Source organism: Cydia amplana, chromosome 20 (genome assembly GCF_948474715.1).
Source record: "Cydia amplana chromosome 20, ilCydAmpl1.1, whole genome shotgun sequence".
In the NCBI taxonomy this organism is placed as follows: Eukaryota; Metazoa; Arthropoda; class Insecta; order Lepidoptera; family Tortricidae; genus Cydia; species Cydia amplana.
Window position 1 is genome coordinate 8,614,303 of NC_086088.1, and position 21,225 is coordinate 8,635,527.

Genomic DNA, 21,225 nt, shown 5'->3' on the forward strand with positions numbered 1-21,225 from the left:
TAATTGTCTATGAAAAATAATTGTCCCACAAAGTAAGGACGCTAAGCAGGATTTAGTACTTTGTTCCTATCTCTATCGCACGCGCATAATTATAAAGCTGTCCCGCTCGCAGTGGCACTGACCACCGGCATCATCGGCAAATGAAATTCTTCGTGCATAGCGTTCTTGCTTTAGCAATTATTCCGTTAGTTTCATACTTGCCTTGTTGGGGCAAATGGAATAACGATTCTCATTTATAGATCGGGACCACTCACACTTGAATTTTAATATCTTCTGTAGTAAATCTTATGAAATAAAATGATAAATGAAACTATAAATGAGGGCTATCAGGAGAATTGACCTAATCCATATTTTATCAGGCGTTATTCGACATTTATATGAGTTCATAGCATGACAGCTGTATGTACAGGTCGCTTCACGAAATCTGGCACGTATGGAATGAACGAAACTTACAATCATTCACTCATTCGTTCCATTCGTGCCAGCTCTTGTGAATTTACCCATGGTATAATAATATACTCCGCCTGGTACTCTCTTCCGAGATTCGCGAATGACCTAACTGGCACTTGCCTACGTCATCATGCTGTTTACAGGTTCTCAAACTTTAAAATGTGGGAGAATTTTAACCAACAGTGAAAATTATTTTAACGGCATTAATTTTAAGTTATTCATGTAGAAACATAGTAAAATAAAACAAATCTATACTGCACTTTTCACTCCTACTCTTACAGTTCCGAATAGAGCAGCCAACCATTTTCGTAACAAAACATTAATTACGAAGCTTACGACGTGAAAAGTTTGGAAAACACTGCGACTGCTGACACTGAGCGAGAAGGAAATAACAATTAACACGCGTTCGACAAGGACGGTCGGTCAGGGACAAAATGGCGGATTGTCAAATGTGACAGCGCTATCCTGTGTTGCCAGTAGTGTAAACAGAATTACCCGAACGTCTGAAATTTCTTTCGTGAATCGGAAGATATTGCTAACGAATAATTAAAAATGACGTGTTATTATAAAATTTAAGATAAAATGCATATAAATGAAAATTATTAAATTATAAAGAAATAAATTAACTTATTAACCATAGATATAATGTACCCATGTAACATGTTATGTTGAAAAAAAGTGGCAATGTTATTGTGACGTAGGCAAGTGACACTCTGGGAAGAGAAGACCATGTTTTATTAGACCATGGAATTTACCTGTATTTTATGAAATCAAGGTCATGTTATGTCATATTGCACTCGGTGACGTCAAACATGTCATTTTTTTACAATTGTAAATATTCCATTGCGTTTTATCACTTTTAATGTCATACTTTTATTTTATGAAATAAGTAAATACCTGGTATAAATTAGTAAACAAGTTATTTTATTGTATAATAAAATTGTCGGTTACTGTTATCTGTGTGTAACTTTTAAATAATACAATCATGGAAGAAACGTACCTGTGTTTTTTTATGTCCTTTTATAAGTTAACCCTAATCTAAATAGGTACTGAAAGTTTCCGGACGAGAAACAATAGGATTATTAGGTACAGTCACCAGCAATAATATGTTACACGAGGACCGCCAAACAAACTCTTTGGAGCGCAATAAAAGCTAGTCATATATAATATTTTTGTAGCCTTCGTTGTGTGGCATTTGCTGGTGACTGTACTTTGTGTTTTGGGTCTTGTTGCACCATTCGCACTTGACAGACCGATCAACGTCTGAAACTTTCCATACAATTAAATTTAGCGAACTCTTTAACCTTTTGGACGGCAATTACCGATATATACGCACTGCAGGTCCAACGCCAAAGACGTATTAATCGGTCATAGACCACAGAGCAACATAAACCTAGGTGCATATGCATAAAGTTCAATTTCAGTTTTGACACTTCGGTGACGTGGCGTCTGAGAGACTACTTTTGTGTTTGACACGGCGTCGAAAAGCTTAACGATGACAAACAGTTTGGTAAAACTGACCATTAGTATTCCTTTTCTCAAAAATGGACGGCAAAGTCGACGTTGCCGGTTAAAAAATTGGTCGCGAAGTGCGTAGTTTATGGTCAGTCAAAAAATTAAAAAGTTAAAAACATTGCAGTCTCGATTTCGGGACTGCAATGTTGCATACAAATTCCATTATTTAACGAGTTCCAAACTTTTTAAAAGTTGAAATGGCCATATCAAGTGAAGGCATAGGTCCAATTAAACAGCCAAACAGATGATCAGCACTTATTAAATATAGTCCGTCAACCAAATCTTGACAGTAGCAATGTAAAGCAAACTAAAGTAGGGCAACACTCAAAGAGCAGTATTGCGCTAAGAAAAGCAGCAATGTACATCGAACCAAAAGATTCTTTTTTTTCCGCTGAGCGCGCCCTGCGTACGTCAATTCAAATTGTCACTCGCGGTTTATTGAAAAAATTTGAAACATGGACGGACAATTTAAAAGCGATGTTAAAACAATATTAATCAAAATGATGAATAAATTTGAAGACATCAAAACACAATTAGAAGCGGACTATGTGGTCAAACAAGAATGTTTGAATAAAATCATTGCTTCCGCAGGTAGATATCCTACGGGATTATTTTATTAGATTTCTCAGTTGGATTTCAATATTAATGATAAGTATATCACAATAAAATGCAATACAATTAATGCTCCTTCTTGCAGCCTTGCAATTTAGACATATTAGGTAGGTTAACAATCGAAAAATATCACTCACATCGAATTCCGTAGAGCTAAGCACAACACTGGATTAGATGTCTAATGATGGGATTAAGTATGAAAATGTATGTTTCGTTTTGTAATCTGAACGAATAGATTGGATTAAAATAAAGGTTTGTATGCTTAATAGTAAAAGGTGGAGGGCGAAAGGCCAGCGCTCGCGTAGGTACCTTTTAAGTTTTTTACCAAACGCGAGCTAGGTATAAGTAAGTACCTATTACCTACTACCGAATGTAACTAAAATGAAACAATCTATTGATGATTTATATTAATAGTAGTAGGTAAATATTAAAACCGATCTGCATAGTAACCCCTGAGCAATCACTGGTACGGTATCACTGTATCTATTCCTCTCACGATTGTAGGACTTATTAAATATCAAACATACTTATGGTATACATCTTGACATGAATTTATTTTATTTTTGTTTTAGTAAACTTAGAAGACATAGATAGGGAGCTGTTTTTGACTCCAGTTCAGAAACTGAAGGAGCTCGAAGAGAACAGTAGGTTGCGTAACGAGACCCAATACATGGAAAGGATTTCATTTCTCACAGGTTAATGGCAATTTCATATAATATTAGAACTATACAAGTAACATTAATTACACACACACACACACACACAACACATAACACACACATTAATTTAAGTACTTAGACTTAAAATATTCGTGTCATTTGTAACTTCTTGTATAGGTAAAAATATATATAGGTATGAAAGTATATTCTTCTTGTAAAAATATGATATGAAAAAAGGATAGGTATAGGTCCTATGCTTATTATTATTAAAGACTAAATGAAATCTATTTCGAGCCTGATAAAAATGTGTACCTAATTATTTTATAGATGTCCCAGTGAGGTCTTTGTGGCGGCTTAAAAAAGAAATAACAAACCCGGAACCCAAAGAAGAAGCCTCTGGAAACAGCGTAGCCTGCGGATCTAGTAAAAAACAAGGCATTATTGCAAATTTAGACAGTTTTGATATTAATGCAATAAAAAACAAGATTAATGAATTTTACACGGTAAAAAAACAAGTGCCAACATTACGGTCTTTGTTACCCGAATTGAGAGAATCCATCGGATTCACGGGTTCCCACGAGACACTGCGTCGAATTTTACACAAAAATGGATTTGTATTTAAAAATAATCGATCCGAAAGACAGGATCTTATGGAGAGGATAGAAATATCGCAATGGCGTGAAAAATACTTAAGGTCGATTTATACGAAGAGACAAGAAGGGAAACCCATCATTTACTTAGATGAGACTTACGTGCATCTCAACTACAAAACTAAAAAATCCTGGCAGGGACCGTCGGTCAAAGGTGTCACTGAAAATATTTCAGCTGGCAAAAGATATATCGTTGTTCATGCTGGCTCAGACAAGGGTTGGGTTCCAAATGCACTTTTAGTGTTTAGTACAAAATCTCAAGCAGCCGACTATCATCACGACATGAACGCGCAAAATTTTACGAAATGGGTCAAAGAAAAATTAATCCCCAATTTGCATGAGCCCAGCGTCATTGTCATGGATAATGCCAAATACCACGTGAGGCAAACAAACAAACCACCAACGACGCAGGATTTAAAAGCGACCATCCAAAATTGGCTCACCACTAATGGTATTGCGTTCGACCCCGCTGCCAACAAACGGCAACTTATGACTTTGGTCAACACGAATAAATCTCCTGCGTGCTATGAAACAGAAGAGATTTTAAAGGCTCATGGTCACGAGGTGCTGAAGCTACCGCCATACCACTGTGACCTCAACGCAATAGAGCTGGCATGGAGTATGGCCAAACGGACCGTTGCAAAACGAAATTTGGGAATACCGGCAGCTGACATGCAGAATTTAATAACGGATTGTTTCCTTAGTGTACGAGGGGTATTCAAAATATTCTCGGTATGAGAATGAAAACAAACAAGTACGAAAAGTTTGATATTTTTATTTTTCAATATACTCCCCCCCTATGTTCATACACTTAAAAGATCGATCAATTATTTTTTTTAATCCCTCGTAAAAATATTTTTTATCTTTCGTGTAAAAATGCTCCTCCACTGCCGCCTTCAATGCTTCATCGTCAGAAAATTTATTTCCACGCAGATCCTTTTTAAGATTGGGGAGCAAAAAGAAGTCGCTGGGGGCTAAGTCCGGACTATACGGTGGGTGAGTAACAGTTTTAAACCCACGTTCAACAATAGCTGCCTTGGCAATATGAGCAGTATGGACGGGGGCGTTGTCATGCAGAAGCAGAATACCTTTGGTTAACTTTCCTCGCCTCTTTTCTTTAATTACATCCTTTAATTGACGTAGAATGTTAGCGTAGTACTGTCCTGTGATATTTACACCTTTTTCTTTATAATCGATTAGTAATACTCCTTCACAATCCCAAAATATCGTGGCCATGACCTTGCCAGCTGAAGGGATGACCTTGAACTTCTTGGGATGAGCTGAACCCTTAATGTGCCACTGCATGGACTCTTGTTTACTCTCTGGGTCATAATGATGAACCCAGGTTTCATCTCCAGTAACTATTCTTTGCAGCACCTCATCAGGATTTTCACCGCACAGGTCAATAAAATCGGAACAACAAGCTACACGCATGTCTTTTTGAAGCCGAGTCAGCATTCGCGGAACCCATCTTGCACTTACTTTTGACATATTAAGATGGTCATGTATAATATCATGTACGGTACCAATAGAGAGATTGGTTACTTGTGCTATAGATTTTACCTTCACTCGACCATCTTCCAATATAAGTTTTTCCACTTTATCAATATTTTCTTGTGAAGTAGCTACTACAGGCCGGCCAGGTCTAGGGTCATCTTCAAAACTCTCCCTTCCGCGTTTAAACTCGCTTGACCACTTTTGAATGGTAGATAAAGAAGGAGCAGACTCACGGTAAACACAATCCATTTCCTCTTTTATGGTTTTTTGATTTTTACCCTGTTTTGTCAAGAATTTTATCACGCATCGATGTTCTAATTTAGTTAACATTGTCAATTCGCACAGGATGTTCATGTTTGTTCAGCAATTGCAGAAAAACAAAAGACTATCTCGGTTCGAATTATACTTTTTTTTAATGTCAATGAATAAACCTTAGCGGCCAGTAACGAAAGAAATTTTAGAAGAGGTCGTAAGATATCAATACCGAGAATATTTTGAATGCCCCTCGTAACTGCAGACCAGTGGAAGCGGTTCACTGACCACGTTATTAATGTCGAGGAAGAATACAGAACCAAAGATAGAATTGCAGTGGATCACATAAACAGATTTGTAATACACGTAGATGATGAAGATGAAAGTGACGAAAACGACAGTGAGACCGACTCGTTCTATGAAGAAGTCGAATATTTAGATTCCGAGTATGAGTTGGACCTGTAACACGCTAAAAAATAGTAGGTACATTCATCAAATTTCGGCCGGTATTCCCAAAATTCATGCAACTATCTGGTTCCATTTGACTCCTCAGCTCTGTTTAGTTCAGGTCTCAGTGGTCCGTGAGGTTAACTTTAGGACAACTTGAACGATTAGCCTTAAAAATCTTTCTGGTTTTGCATTGATGGAAAATTACTCTAATTTAACTATGGTCATAAGTTTTACTTTGGTGGATGTTATGTTTGTGCTCTTGTTATCGTAAAATTTTACGCCCTTCAAATCGTGATGATAATTGGCTATGTTATAATTTTGTGCTGAATACCAAAATAGCAAAGCGAACCTCCACTTTTTCTGATCCAAAATGCCTTTGCCCTAGCTTATTCTTTCGACATGCAAAATTTTATCAAAATCGATTCAGCCGGCCTAGCCAAGGTTACAATCGCTATCGCTTCGACAACGAAACGCTTTGTGTCTCTCTATCACTCTTCCATATTAGTGCGACAGTGTCAGTTGCGTTTCGATCGCTACGAAGCGTAAGCGATTGGCGTCTTGGCTACGCGGCCTGTAGTTTTGAACTTGAAAAGGTTATAGAGACCGTACCTAGTTACTTTAGCATTTACATATTATATACCTATCCATACAAATTACCCGTTTTTATTGCTCTTGGATGTAAGTAGATACCATCTCCCACACTGTTAACTGTACATCGGTACTGGACCTTATGCCTTTTGTAATAAGGTCCACAGATGTACAGTTAAGAGGGTTGCTGTTTGTGCTTACAAATAAAAAGCTTTGTTAATTTCATACTTTTTGTCTCTCATCTAAGTAAATTATGATTTCTTTGATGTCTTTTGGTAAGTAGGTATTAATCGATCTTAAACGCTTTTATATCCAATCCAATACTTATATCTATTCTTTCCGATTCTTGTCTTCGATTAGTTCTATGTAAATACAGTACAAAAAACCATTTTTGGGAAAAGCTGCAGTGTTTGCGACAACCGTAAATTCAATGGTTATTCTCAGTCCGGGTAACTAATACAGTATGTTGGCACCTGCATTTTTAGAGTATTAACTTTGTTTTTTTATTGCAGTGGTAACTTACCATCTCCGATATCCCAGGGCTTAAGCTTTCTATATAACAAATTTCATCAAAATAGGTTCAGCAGTTCAAACGCCACAAGCTTGAAACACTTGTATTATGGATACAAATATACAATATTCTACCCTTCCCATAACAAGTAAAGTTACCAATAGGTTTTTTTTCTGATTAGAACAGAACATTCCACAGGGGGGTGAATATGTATTGTCATTTTTTGCTACACAGAGTACACAATCAACAAGGCTATTGACTACACAAACAAACCTTAGGTTTATTGGCTAAAAAGAGTGAAAAATTGTTTACTAATAGGCAGTAGGTACATTAATGCGGTATTTACAGACAGACAATATACCTCTTCAATATAATATAAGTGATAGGTGACATTAGGATTAGTATAAGTATATCAACAAGTGGCATTAATTATTCTTTTCGAGCTCCTTCATTCAGAGCTGGCGTCAAAAACAACCCCCTATCGTAGTGCTTATATTCTCTTTGTTCCCTATCTATGTTTTCTAAGTTTACTAAAATAAAATAAAATCATATCAAAATGCAGATAATTAGATAGTGCATATATTTGTTATTTACAATATAATATGCCACTTGTTAATGTAAATTAGTGTACTCTTCTGGATGAATATGACATACCTGTGTAATTTTTTTGATTGGTATATATTGTACAATATACATATTAAAAATAAAACAACTGATATTTGGGTGTTTATTTAATTTAAAGGTAAATAAGATAAAGGTCACTTTAGCTTACATATCACAATTATAATATTGTTATATTGTGTGTGTATAATTATAGTTCAGTGATACTCTTTACTTGCTAGCTTGGTAACATTTTGCTCACACTGCTGTTTTGCATACGGGCTAAAAATGTTTTATATATTGGATAAATCATATTTTGTATGCTGATATTTAAAAAGGTCATTTAGATATCAGGAGAATACTGTTAAGAAATTTTATTAACTTGCACATAAGGCTATTCAAGACTTGTCATTTTGCAAATGTGAAAATACTTTTACTACTACGCTGAATAAATTATTTTCTTTTATTGAACAAACAGGTATGTACAGCGACTTAAAACTTCTTTTAAATAGATACATCCCTACTTCAGCAAGTATAAACTAGGATTTCCCATAGGTACATATGTGCAGTAACTGAGTGCATGAATCAAATCAGCCTACATAATCTATTTTCTTGATGATTAACATAATGACAACTTTTACAAGAATAATCTGTTCCATTGCTCTCAATATTTTTGTTACATTTTTAAATAATAAGTTTATTTTTCGACTTGGTTGCGTTGTACACGTACATAAACCGCCGTAGGTAAGTATTGTCTGAAGAGATGCTACCTACTACGAACGCCTTATATTGGGCAAGATTTAATCCTGCAACAAACATGTATGGATTAGGTAGATATTGCGAAAGAACGGCGATATAATCAAGGCTCTTAATACTGTTTAAAAGGTTTACCTTTGTAAATAGTCACAACTGATTGCTGAAAATATTAGACATGTGGGCCTATGGACGGTTTCCAGGACACAATTTATGGTCTTGTTGGATAGATTTAGGCATATGTTTTAATTTTATTTATGCCTTTTAACCCTAAAACAAAAAAACTGAACATAATCTTAAAAGTTCTAAAGAGTTCTTCCGGTACTTGTCATAACTTCAATTTTTAGTAATGTTTACCATCAACGAGCATAATTGTACATTGTAGGCCCCTTAGCTTTGCTTATTCTTATTTAATGTATTGGTATTTAATGGTGACAGCAGAAATATCTCTTGAAACAGAAACGTTTCAGAATAAAAACCAAATGAAAACAAATAAGGTGACGGCAAGGTGACGGCTGTCATTCACCATTTTTTTTTTTTTTTTTTTTTTTAATTTATTACGAGCATTGGCAACTTGGCCATCAGCTCAAACATAAAACGAAACAAATTACAATTCCAGCTTATACACAGTACAATGTGATATGAATTCAAAAGTTACATTACATTAGTCTATGTGTAAAGTAATTACAATGCCCAGCTTATACCTAAAATTTAGCATTACATTAGACATACATTTTATGGTTATTTCAATCATTTATGAAAAAATTACAGACTGCCAATAGTGTGAATAACAAATTCATAGATTACAGGATATAATTGTTGATATTTCAAAAGGCCCTGTACAGAGTTTGGCAGAACTTGCAAACCTGTATCCATACACATAGCAGCAAACAATAGCCTTTGTAAATTAAATGAAGGACAATGGAAAAAAATATGATCAAGATCACATAAATTAAAATTACAATGTGCACAAACAGCAGAATCACTTAGCTCTAATCTGAATAGATGTGCAGCAAAACGACCATGACCAATGCGCAATCTACACATAGTTGTAATAAATCCCCTTTCTACATATTTTCTTTGGTATTCAAACCACGACTTGGTACTAGGTGCCAGGACTATTTCAGCTAGCCATTTCCCTTTGACTTCTTTGGATTTAGACCACGAGTTATTCCACCTTCTAATCATAAGTTCTTTAACAAAAGTTACTAAATCGGATTGAGGTACTTTTAAATCACAAACTTGGATATTTTCCGTAGATTTGGCAAGCTTGTCTACAAGTTCGTTACCAAAAATTCCTGAATGTCCCGGAACCCAGCAAAATTCAACAGTAATATTTCTATTTAATAAAGAACTTAAACAACTTCTTAACTTATAAATCAAATAATTTACAGATCCACTTACACATTTATTTTTAAGTGCTTGTAAAGCACTCATGGAATCTGATAGAATTAAAAACTTATTCTCATTTATATAATTTTCATGAATGTATTCTAAAGCGTAAATAATGCCTAATACTTCAGCGGAAAATACTGAAAAATAACTACTACATTCGAAAACCTTTCCTATGTTCAAAAAAGAGTCATAAAATGCAAAACTGGTCCTATCTTTAGTTTCAGATCCGTCAGTATATAATTTAACAAAATCAGTCTTATCATCAAGAAACTCCAAAAAGTCATATTTCGATTCAAATTTGACCAGTTCAACCACCACGTCTCGCATAATATCATTGTATTCATGTTCAAAACAGGGAAGCAAATTAGACCAGTAGACTATATCTTGAAATTCAAAGTTTAAATAAGTTATAACATCACTTATGGAAGAAGAATTAGGAAACGCTATTAAATTATAATTTGGAATATTTACATTATTTAAATATCTATAAGTAACATCGTTATCACGACTAACCAACTTAAGACCATACTTGTCAGTGATATAACATCTGCGTACAAATAAAGGAACAATGCCAGCCTCTATTTCCAAAGAATTAATTGGAGATGACATCATAGCTCCAGTAATAATTCGTAGCGCCCTATTTTGGATAATATCTAATTTCCTTAAAAGATGGGTATTCGCATCAGCAAAAAACATACAACCATAATCGAAATGACTTCTAATTGTCGCGATATATATCGTTTTAAGGACCTTAGGATCTGCTCCCCATTTTACTCCAGTTAACGACTTCAATATGTTTAAACCCAATTCGGCTCTTTTAGAAATTGTATCAATATGAGTTTTCCAGGAAAGATCATAATCAAGAAATAGGCCAACGTATTTGACAAAAGACTGAGCAGGAATAACTTTAGAATTGTATAAAATTTGAGGAGAATGTAAGCCATTTTGAGAAAAGAGAATTACAGAAGATTTGGAAACATTAACCTCAAGTTTTAGGAAATTTGTTAATATGTTATGAATATTACGTAGACAACTGTTCATAATAGATTCACCAATTTTTATGTCTTTACAATTTACATATAACACCAAATCATCAGCGTAAAATAAGTTCTTAACAGAAGCCGGAATTTGTTTCATGAAACAAACCAAACTTAGAATGAATATAAGAGGAGATAATACAGAACCTTGAGGAGTACCCTTTGTAGAAACTTTAGAACCTATTAACGAAGATCTAACTTTTAGAGTTAAATATCGATTATTAAGAAAATTGAATAACCAACGTAAAATATGTCCAGGAAACCCTAATAAAGACAAACTTTTAATAAGGTATGAGTGATTTATGTTATCAAACGCCCCTTTGATGTCTAAAAAAACCGCCAAAGTATATTGGTTAGAACGAAAATTGTTCTTAACATCCCCAATTAAACAACTTAAGTTATCTATTGTGCTTTTACCTTTTCGAAAACCATATTGAGTACTTGGAATGACTTTGCTATTTTCAGAAAACCACTCTAGTCTATTTTTTAACATGGTTTCAAAAACTTTCGCAAAGCAAGATGTTAAGGAAATAGGCCTATATGACTCAACACAATTAGAATCCTTATAAGGTTTTAGTATCGGAACGACATGTTGCGTTTTCCACGTTGGGGGAATACAATGACTCTGCCACAAATTATTAAATATTTTACACAGTATTTCCTTAGCATGAAGAGGTAAGTTTTTAATCACTTTGTAAGAAATTAAATCAGGACCAGGTGAAGTTTCTTTTTTATTTTCTAATGCAGCTAAAAACTCACTAATAGAAAATGGGTTGACCATCCATTGAGCTTCCGGGCGGCCACGATTCTCAAAGTACTCATTAAGGTCACTATTTGATACATGATTATTGTCAGAAGCAATTTTGTCTAAAAACAATGTCGCATTGTCAGGATTTTGAAAGAAATTGGGGGATGAAGAAACGGAATTAAGTTTTGCATGTTTAAATCTTCGTATATAATCCCAAATTATTTTACTCATGTCATGCGATTAAAGGAGGAACAAAGATTCAACCAACTCACGCGTTTAATTTCAAATAATGTTCTTTTCTTTAAAGCATCTAGTTTTTTGTATATAATGAAATTTTCCATAGAAGGATATTGTTTGTAAGATCGTAAGGCAATTTTAGCTTGTAACACTACACGGTCACATTCATCATTCCACCACGGGGTAGCTTTTAAGCATTTATTCTTATGATGGTAACATTTTTTAGCAAATGTCATTAATATGTCATGTAAAATACTCAAATACTTTGTATAGTTTTCTAGAGGGTTTTCTACAAATTGAAAAACTTCAAATTTATCATTACATAACTTGTTAAACTTACACCAGTCAATCTTTTTAAAATTTACCTTAGCTAGAGAATTATCATCTTGTTGAGGATTAGATAAGTTATTAGAATAACATGTAGGAGTGGGCGAGTCAAAAACTACACTAATGAGCAAAGGGAAGTGATTACTACTAAGAAGATCATCAAGAACAGATACCGAACAACTAGAACTAAGAGCTCGGGATGCGAATACCAAATCCAAAACATTACCTTGTTGGCCAAACGGAGCGAAAGTGGTAATAGTGCCATCATTCAAACAAATTAAATCAGAATTCTCCACATAAGCATGAAGAGCTTTACCCCTTCCATCATTGACTCTTGAACTCCAAGATGAGTGATGTGCGTTGAAGTCACCTATTATCAGACGATTATTACTTACAAATTTTGAACACGAATCTTTCAATGAATCTATAGTAAACTTACCATTCGGAGGTGGAGGAGCATATACACATAACATATCTAGAGAAAAATTATTAATGTTAATATTAATTAATATATTTTGAAAATGGTACTGTGATAAAGTGTTGACAATATTGAACTTGTATTTGGAACGAATTGCAATTGCAACACCGCCATGCGGATGGTTAGAGTCTCTTCTAATTACAGTAAACCCGGGCAATTTAATAATTTTGCTCGGGGTCAGCCAAGTTTCATTAAATAGTATGATGTCAACACTCTCGTCACAGCCATGCAAAAAATGTACAAGTTGACCCAGTTTTGGAAATAGACTTCTGGAGTTCCAATGAAGTATTTTTAATTGTTTGATACCCAACCTGTCCATAGTTTAAGTAGTAAAACTTGTTACAAGCACCTCTTTAATCATTTGGGAGGATATTGGCATAGGACCGGAGGAAGAATTTTTGACTTCTTTTTTCTTCATTAATTCTAAAATTGTTTTGGTGATTGCATTAAGGACAATATCAGAATTAATAATGTCAGCAATCATAGCACGTCCGTGAGGTGTTTTAGCAGGAGTTTTTGGAATCTTACTATTTAGATTATTACTGCTATTAGGTGCTACAGCTACTGCAGCTGCAGTTGCATAAGAGAATTTGCCATTTATCTTGTTCTTAATTTGTGCATTTTTTTCTGCCTTAACTGGACAGGTATAAGAAACTGCCGAATGGGGTCCACTACAGTTTGAGCACTTGAAGTCTGCTGGTGTGGTACATTCCTTGTAAAAATGTCCCGCCGAACAAATGGAACATACTTGAGTGCTTTTACAAGCTCCGCTGCCATGTCCGAACTTATAACACCTGAAGCACTGTAGCAAGGGTCTGATGTATTCCTGAACAGGCATCCAGATATGATCGTAGATTACATGGTCGGGTCTAGACGAGGTCATAAATGTAACCAGGACAGTTGGGAGTGGTTTGTATTGCCCATTGTCCTGTTTTTTCGTAAAGCGCTTTACACCAAGAATCATACAACTCGCTTTCAAGTCCTCGAGCAATGTCTCTTCACTTAGATCCACGGGAGCACGAATAATTCCTTGGCACTCTATGCTGTCATATGGGATTGTTGCCTTCCAAGTATTTGCTTGTAGTACTGGTTTGTTTAGCAAAAATGCATTTGCATCTTTGGCACATCCGAAATAAACTTTGACAAAAAAGTTACCCGCCGCCTTTACATATTGCACCCCAGTAATCTCTTTTAATATTCCATTAACTTTGAGGATGTCCATGGGGACTTTATGAGCCAGTTCATTAGAAGCAGATTGTAGCAGTACGGGGTACTCTCTTTTAGTCAAATCTTCATATATGGGGTTGTGGTCTTTGAAGAGACCGCGACGACTTTGTATGTATGTCATTTTTTGCTTACATGATGTGACTTCTGTATCGGAAACATCTTTATTTCTCCTTTTTGTTGTAGTTTTGGCGGCATCTGTTTCCATGGGGGAGGGGCCGCCGCCCGCACCCCCGCGTCCTGGGCTCATTCAATGAATATAATCACAAATTCAATTAACAGCAATTATTGATAATTAATAAGGAAAAATATGTTGGTTTTGTCAATAAAAAAGGACTTTAAACACTATAATTGAAATATTTTCAGTAAATCCGCCTTGTTTTATCGGTTTCCCGCCCTTTTTTTCCTGTCATTCACCATCCACATTCCACAGATAAAACACAGATGACACGCGTTTTGGAATTATTCGAACACAGTGTTGCTAACCCGCGATTTTTCAAATTTGCCGCCTTTTACTACTGACAAGATTTGGTTGACGGACTTTATTATAATGTTGGTACCGCGACTATTTAGCTGTCTAAAATAGGTTGGCGTATTTTCAGCAGAAAAATACACTTCTTTTTTTTAAGGCGGCAAAGCAAATATTCAATGGTTTTACTTTTTTCTGTGATAATTAGACCGTTGCTCCGGTAAATAATTTCTATTTCTTGCACCATTTTTGAGAAAAACACTATATATGACTCGGCTGGAAGGCTACTTGCTGGCTTCGGATTCAATTAAACGGACTCCCAAGGTCGTCCGTTTAAAACGAATCCTCAGCCAGCAAGTAGCTACTTCCGAACCTCGACAATAATGTACTATCTATTAAATTTACATTCCAAACAAAACAAAACAAAGTGTTTCTACTAAATACTGGTTTAGGGTCCGTAATTTTCATCCTTCCAAACTACGTTCAGCGTCGTTCCCATTAAATGCAATGCAATCTACTAAATAAGTCCACTAGAGAAATGTAAATAAAATAAAGATGGGAATCGAGCGGAGTCGCCCAAACGTTCCCAACATTTGCCCCTTAAATAATACATGACGGACAGATGTCGCTAGGGGGCAAAATGGCGGAAATATTATGCAGTGTTTTGGCAAAAGCGCAAAATAGAGATAGCCCACGTATGTAAATGTCGGTGTAAGGAATAAATTTGGGAGAGGAATTTTATATCAATGTGTGTAGTATATATGCGGCATGCGCAAAAATAGGTACATAATTTTGCAAATTATTTGTGTAGGTAGAAAAACCCTACGAAAAACCTCAAATATCTGTAAGACCATCAACTAGTAAAACATTGTATAACTTAAATAACTTGTTTGCTCCACACTAAAATCAGTAAAATACTTATACGACCACCTTTTACCAGTGGTAACTACTGAGGAAAAAAATCCCAGTAGTTACCACCAAACCGAGTTAGTGGTAGTATACGGTATCGATATCTCGTGGCTACCGGACCAAATCAGCTTTGTTTGACCTTAGGAACAATCATGCTAAGCGGCATCGCCTGAGTCAAAAGTGCATAGGTACTTACTCTTACTGCACTCACTTTGCCTTAATAATTTTGAAAGGCTTTATCTCGGAAACTTCAATCTACAGAGATAATTCTAGTGTCGTACTGTAGCAAATATTGTCTTCTTTAAAAACGCCCTGAAAAGGTACTATCAAAAACTAGTCTTTTAGGGTTATAGGTAATCGACCAAATCTAAAAGAAACCCGAAATTTTCGCGATTTTTTAAATTTTTAACAAAGTTGCGTTCGGCGCTCGAGGTCACAAACTTGGATTATTAATTGGGCCAACATCATAAATAAGTCTGCAAAAAATCAGAACTACTACAAAATTCGATAAATTTACTGGAATATTATGGACAAAATAGCAACCAATCTATTTAAACCGAAATAAACTACTTAAAACATTCGATGTTTGTTTCATTTCAACTCAAACCTACTTGTACTTCAGAAATTCTCGTACATCCGAGCATCTGCCAACAACTTTATCATAAAACTTTGAGAACCGCCCAATTTTTTCTCCCCACTCGTAATAAGCGCATTAAGCCTGGAAAAATTTAAACTCTGCCCGAAACTTTGGGCGTTTTCTTTTTTACATTAAGGACAAAAAGAAAAAGAGAGCCTACTTAGAAGGGTGGCTCAAAGTTTTAATATCGCCAGACATTCCCTCATATCCCCGAAAACAATATACATTGCCTTTAACTCTTAGACTTAAAGTTTAAATTTGCACGTTAAAGTGTTTTTGTAGGAGCATTGTTAGGTTGGTGCATTTTTAATGCAAGCAGTATATATGTGATGCTTAGCGTTAGCGAATTTAAGAACCGATGGGGAGTGTTTCGTTTTTTCGTGTGTTACCTATTTTTAAATTCGTCAACACTTGTATGGGTCGAGTAATTGAATTGAGAAAGGGTGGTACTTTTTTCTTTCTGTCGAATGCATCTTTTTGGAGTCTCATTTCATTCATCCAACATGCTAAACTGAACTAATTATTTACAGTACATATGGGGCTACTTTTCCGCACTAGTGCGTAAAATAGCACTTTTCGTGCGTATGTCGAAATTTTAAAGTGCCATATGTACTGTAAAACGTTGTTCGATACACGTGCGAATAGGTAATTCGCAACTCGTGTCGATTTAAAACACTCCCTTCGGTCGTGTTTTAATTTATCGCCACTCGTTTCGAATTTCCTCTTTTTCGCACTTGTATCGAAAATAACTATTTCGATACAAGTGCGAAAAAGAGGCATTACCTATTCGCACGTGTATCGAACAACGTTTTACAGTACATATGGCACTTTAAAGTTTCGACATACGCACGAAAAGTGCTATTTTACGCACTGGTGCGGAAAATATTACTTTAAACCTAATGCTAATAAGGCGTCATTTTCCTCAATGGGGAAAACAGAGAAAAGTAAAATGTAGTTTTTAGTTGTAGTGTGCAATTTTTACTGGCTATCTGAACGGAGCCTAAGCCCTGAAGCGAGCGCAAAAAGAAAACTACTGAGGAAAACTACCGATATGATGAATAGTGAGTGCAGAATTGATTTGGGTAGGCAGGTAGGTACATAAGTTTACTCAAACATGAATTAATCACTCACACATAATTTTTAAGTTATCTAGATTTAATTTAGCCAACTCAAACTTACATACTATATTTGGTAAGTCCCAAGATACAGGCTCAGCTTAGTTTAGGGCTTACCGGACAGCTCTTGTGCATGTAGGTACCTTCTGTATTGCTAATTATTATCAAATTTATTCTTATTCTTATTTATCTTTGCAACATGTGAACATAACCACATAAAAAATAGTAACATAGATAAAAACATCCCCATTCGTGTCGTTTTCATTCCGGGGGTAGCTGACAACTCCGTCCGGGCCGTGCATTTTATTTCTGACAATTCTTTTAATTTTTCTTATTTTTGGTCAGCAGGGGTGTTTTGGGATTAGTGCAGGCGCGACTGCGATGGTGATTCGGCGTTTCATGAATGCGTCTCTAGCGATCGTACTTTGAGGGATTTGCCTCTAATTGAAACTGAAACATAGTTGATTTTTCTATTTCTTTGTCTAACTTAAATGTGTACCTAGGACCTAGGATCAATAAAATAAGTAACTTTTCTTAATGTAGGACCAATTCATTGGCATAAATAAAAGTCACGTACATACTAATAATTATAATACATGTGGCTATTATTACCAATAATTTTGGCGGTTAAATAAACTTCATGTCATGGTGTGCGATGGCTAATTTTTAATAGGTACGTTACAAGTATAATTTTTCTTATATACACTTATTTCTGAATGAAGCAGCTTTTTATAAAAACGTTTTTGTAGAACCAAAATAACATAATATTTATATACCTCGTAAACCGGCAACAATCTCCTACACACTGTAGGGACGTTAACAATGTTATTTTCTACTGATTACTCGTAAATATCTCCATCAATCCATAAATTTTATGAATACAGATTCCTCCCCGAGTATTTTGTCGTCACAGAAAATATATTAAGACAGTAGTCGGACTGGCTGGCCAGCCAAAATGATTTTAGTCTGTGTGGAAAGAGAAGAGTCGTGAAATGTATGGGATCCAATACATTCTACGACTCTTCTCTTTCTGCACAGACTCTAAGAGGCAAATCCAAACTTACACCTGACCAAAACGATATCTAAACATCATGCTGTTTACAGGTTCTCAAACTTTAAAATGTGGGAGAATTTTAACCAACAGTGAAAATTATTTTAACGGCATTAATTTTAAGTTATTCATGTAGAAACATAGTAAAATAAAACAAATCTATACTGCACTTTTCACTCCTACTCTTACAGTTCCGAATAGAGCAGCCAACCATTTTCGTAACAAAACATTAATTACGAAGCTTACGACGTGAAAAGTTTGGAAAACACTGCGACTGCTGACACTGAGCGAGAAGGAAATAACAATTAACACGCGTTCGACAAGGACGGTCGGTCAGGGACAAAATGGCGGATTGTCAAATGTGACAGCGCTATCCTGTGTTGCCAGTAGTGTAAACAGAATTACCCGAACGTCTGAAATTTCTTTCGTGAATCAGAAGATATTGCTAACGAATAATTAAAAATGACGTGTTATTGTAAAATTTAAGATAAAATACATATAAATGAAAATTATTAAATTATAAAGAAATAAATTAACTTATTAACCATAGATATAATGTACCCATGTAACATGTTATGTTGAAATAAAGTGGCAATGTTATTGTGACGTAGGCAAGTGACACTCTGGGAAGAGAAGACCATGTTTTATTAGACCATGATTTTAACCTAATTTATCTGTGCGTCTCGCTGGCGCTAATATGTACATGTTCGGACAAGTCCGAGCGAAATGAACGCGCGAAAGATACCTGACATCATTCAGACATCTTTTTGATATCAGGTGCACGATCGAATTGGCCTATCTATATGGTTTATCTAATACCTACAGTTCATACTGCTCGTAGCGCTACACCGTAGCAGATATTTTCCGTTTCGTAGCGAAAACTCTTCATAGCGCATTGCCACGATCCATTTATTATGCGTATATTAATAGGAGCCCGGTAAAAAAAGACCTCCATCTTTGAACTTGCTATCGGTACAAATATAAATTACAAATGTCGCTGTCATTGGAGTCTGTGCGGAAAGAAAAGAGTCGTGAAATGTATGGGACCTATACATTCTAAGACTCTTCTCTTTCGGCACAGACTCTACATGACATGTCATTGGGTACGTGCCCCAAAATCTGATACCAGTACCTACACACTGACACGGGGCCCGTGGGCCCTTATGGTAAAGACGGTATTGCCTATATACATCGTGTCTTTGTTCGAACTTCCACTACTGCATATTATTTCCTTATGCCCCAGCGTCTTAGCATCAGCATCCTTTTGTCACGAGTCTCATTTCGTGGTCCACTAGCCACCCTATCACCCTAACGGTAACATACATGTCCTGCGACCCCGTTTACATAGCAATTTAAACCCTAATGCATCGTAATTAGGTTCAAATTAGTTTGAACTTGATTCTTAATTTGTACTATTTTGTTTTTCAAGTGCCAAATACGCTACAAAGTTGTATAAAATGATAAGAGAGGCGTCACAGACACAGCAGTTATGAAAGTATAAGTCAGAGTTAGTTCTGTAATCCGTTTTTACCACCATCCATTATACAACGTAATGGTGTTGTGTCCGGGTGTTGGATGGGGCTGCCTCGTTTCTGTAGCGCAGGGATGTTCGCGACGGCGCGTGTGGATTGTTTTTAATACTACCATGCGTGCATGCGCAGCATCCCTGGTGCGCCGTGTGCGTGGCAGTCCCAACAGCATCCTACGAATGATAGCGGACAGGGTTGACTGTCCCTACTTGTTGCACTGTGAGGGATTGCATTCCCCCATCAGTGTTGTTTTGTTTTAAATTTGTGTGTAGGTACCTACTAACCCCCTAGTTTGTAAGCTCTACTAATAAAAATGTGTCCATGTGTTACACGAAATAAAATATTCATTCATTCATTCATTATAAATTGTCTTGGCCGTTTTGTGGTAGGTATATTTTATTCGATTTCCTGTACAAAATGCCATAAATTGGCCAAGACATACCTACTTTGTCTTAAGCCGTTAGAGTCTGGGGCCCATTTCTCAAATGGTATTAGACTAATATTATTAGTCCACGAACTGTCAAATCGTATGGATTACCACGGCAACACACTAATAATATTAGACTAATACCGTTCGAGAAATGGGCCCCAGGTCGGAAAGAGAAGAGTCGTGAAATGTATTGGGCCCAATACATTCCACGACTCTTCTCTTTCCCCACAGACTCTACATATTCATATTCATATTCATATTATTTATTCACAATATTTATAATATTACATGTCATTTTTTTTTATAATAGATAGTATAATTATTCGAAACAAGTAGGTACTATATAAGTGTACATTCGTAAAAATCAATAACAATAATAATAAAATTCATATTCGGGTAACTTAACTAATTAATGCTCAACATTCAAAAATTCGTCATAGGTGTAGAATGTGTGTTCGAGAAGCCAAGCCTTCAGTCTAGCTTTAAAACATTGCCGCGATGGTGACGAGGTGACTGTCTCCGGCAACTTATTGTAAACAGTTGGACCCATTATGTGGGTCAGCTTATTGGACCTTGCAAATCTACGTTTTACCGGGAGAAGTTGATTCGGGTTCCGTAGCGTGGGGGCTGAGTCGGCGCGTTTTTTATATTGCGTCAGGTTGGTATACTAGGCGGGGGAAGAAAAAATTTTGCTTGCAAATATTCGTACAGTTTCGAAAGCTTTTTCTAATCAATATTTAGGGTTTACAGATGCCCACGATACGATTATCTCCAGTACCGTAATTGAGCTCTTCATGAAATTAATGACCCTAGGGTCAATATCTAGAACACTATACAGACTAAGTCATACAGTCGGGATAATGTATCAATTATATGTCTTAAGTTAGTTCATGATTAATAACAAAGAAATCCCGAGAGTTTCCTGTGAGCTGTGTACAGTAAGCTCAATCTATAGTTTTTTTTAATAATCGATATAAATGTAACTTAAAAATTCCTACACAATTCGAAAATTTGATGATTAGGTCATAATATTAATCTCAATTGATATGGAAATTTGCACCACTCGGATACCGTGAGATCTATTTATTATGATTTTTTATTT

The 21,225-nt window shown here is 35.7% G+C and overlaps 4 protein-coding genes across 4 annotated transcripts in view; 2 read left to right on the plus strand and 2 right to left on the minus strand.

Moving 5' to 3' along the window:
- The window catches only part of LOC134657447 (uncharacterized), a 264,724-nt gene that overhangs the window by 55,417 nt on the left and 188,082 nt on the right, over positions 1-21,225 (plus strand). The window lies entirely within an intron of this gene.
- Positions 3,516-6,100, plus strand: LOC134657732 (uncharacterized). The gene is made up of 2 exons (XM_063513295.1): positions 3,516-4,589; positions 5,901-6,100. Exons 1-2 carry the CDS (start codon positions 3,887-3,889, stop codon positions 6,098-6,100), a joined length of 903 nt encoding a protein of 300 aa, XP_063369365.1. The 5' UTR covers positions 3,516-3,886.
- LOC134657501 (uncharacterized) lies at positions 9,284-10,442 on the minus strand. The gene has a single exon (XM_063513075.1). The coding sequence runs from the start codon at positions 10,257-10,259 to the stop codon at positions 9,303-9,305; it is 957 nt and encodes a 318-aa protein (XP_063369145.1). The 5' UTR covers positions 10,260-10,442; the 3' UTR covers positions 9,284-9,302.
- LOC134657484 (uncharacterized) lies at positions 12,879-14,276 on the minus strand. Its single transcript, XM_063513056.1, has one exon. The coding sequence runs from the start codon at positions 14,231-14,233 to the stop codon at positions 13,082-13,084; it is 1,152 nt and encodes a 383-aa protein (XP_063369126.1). The 5' UTR covers positions 14,234-14,276; the 3' UTR covers positions 12,879-13,081.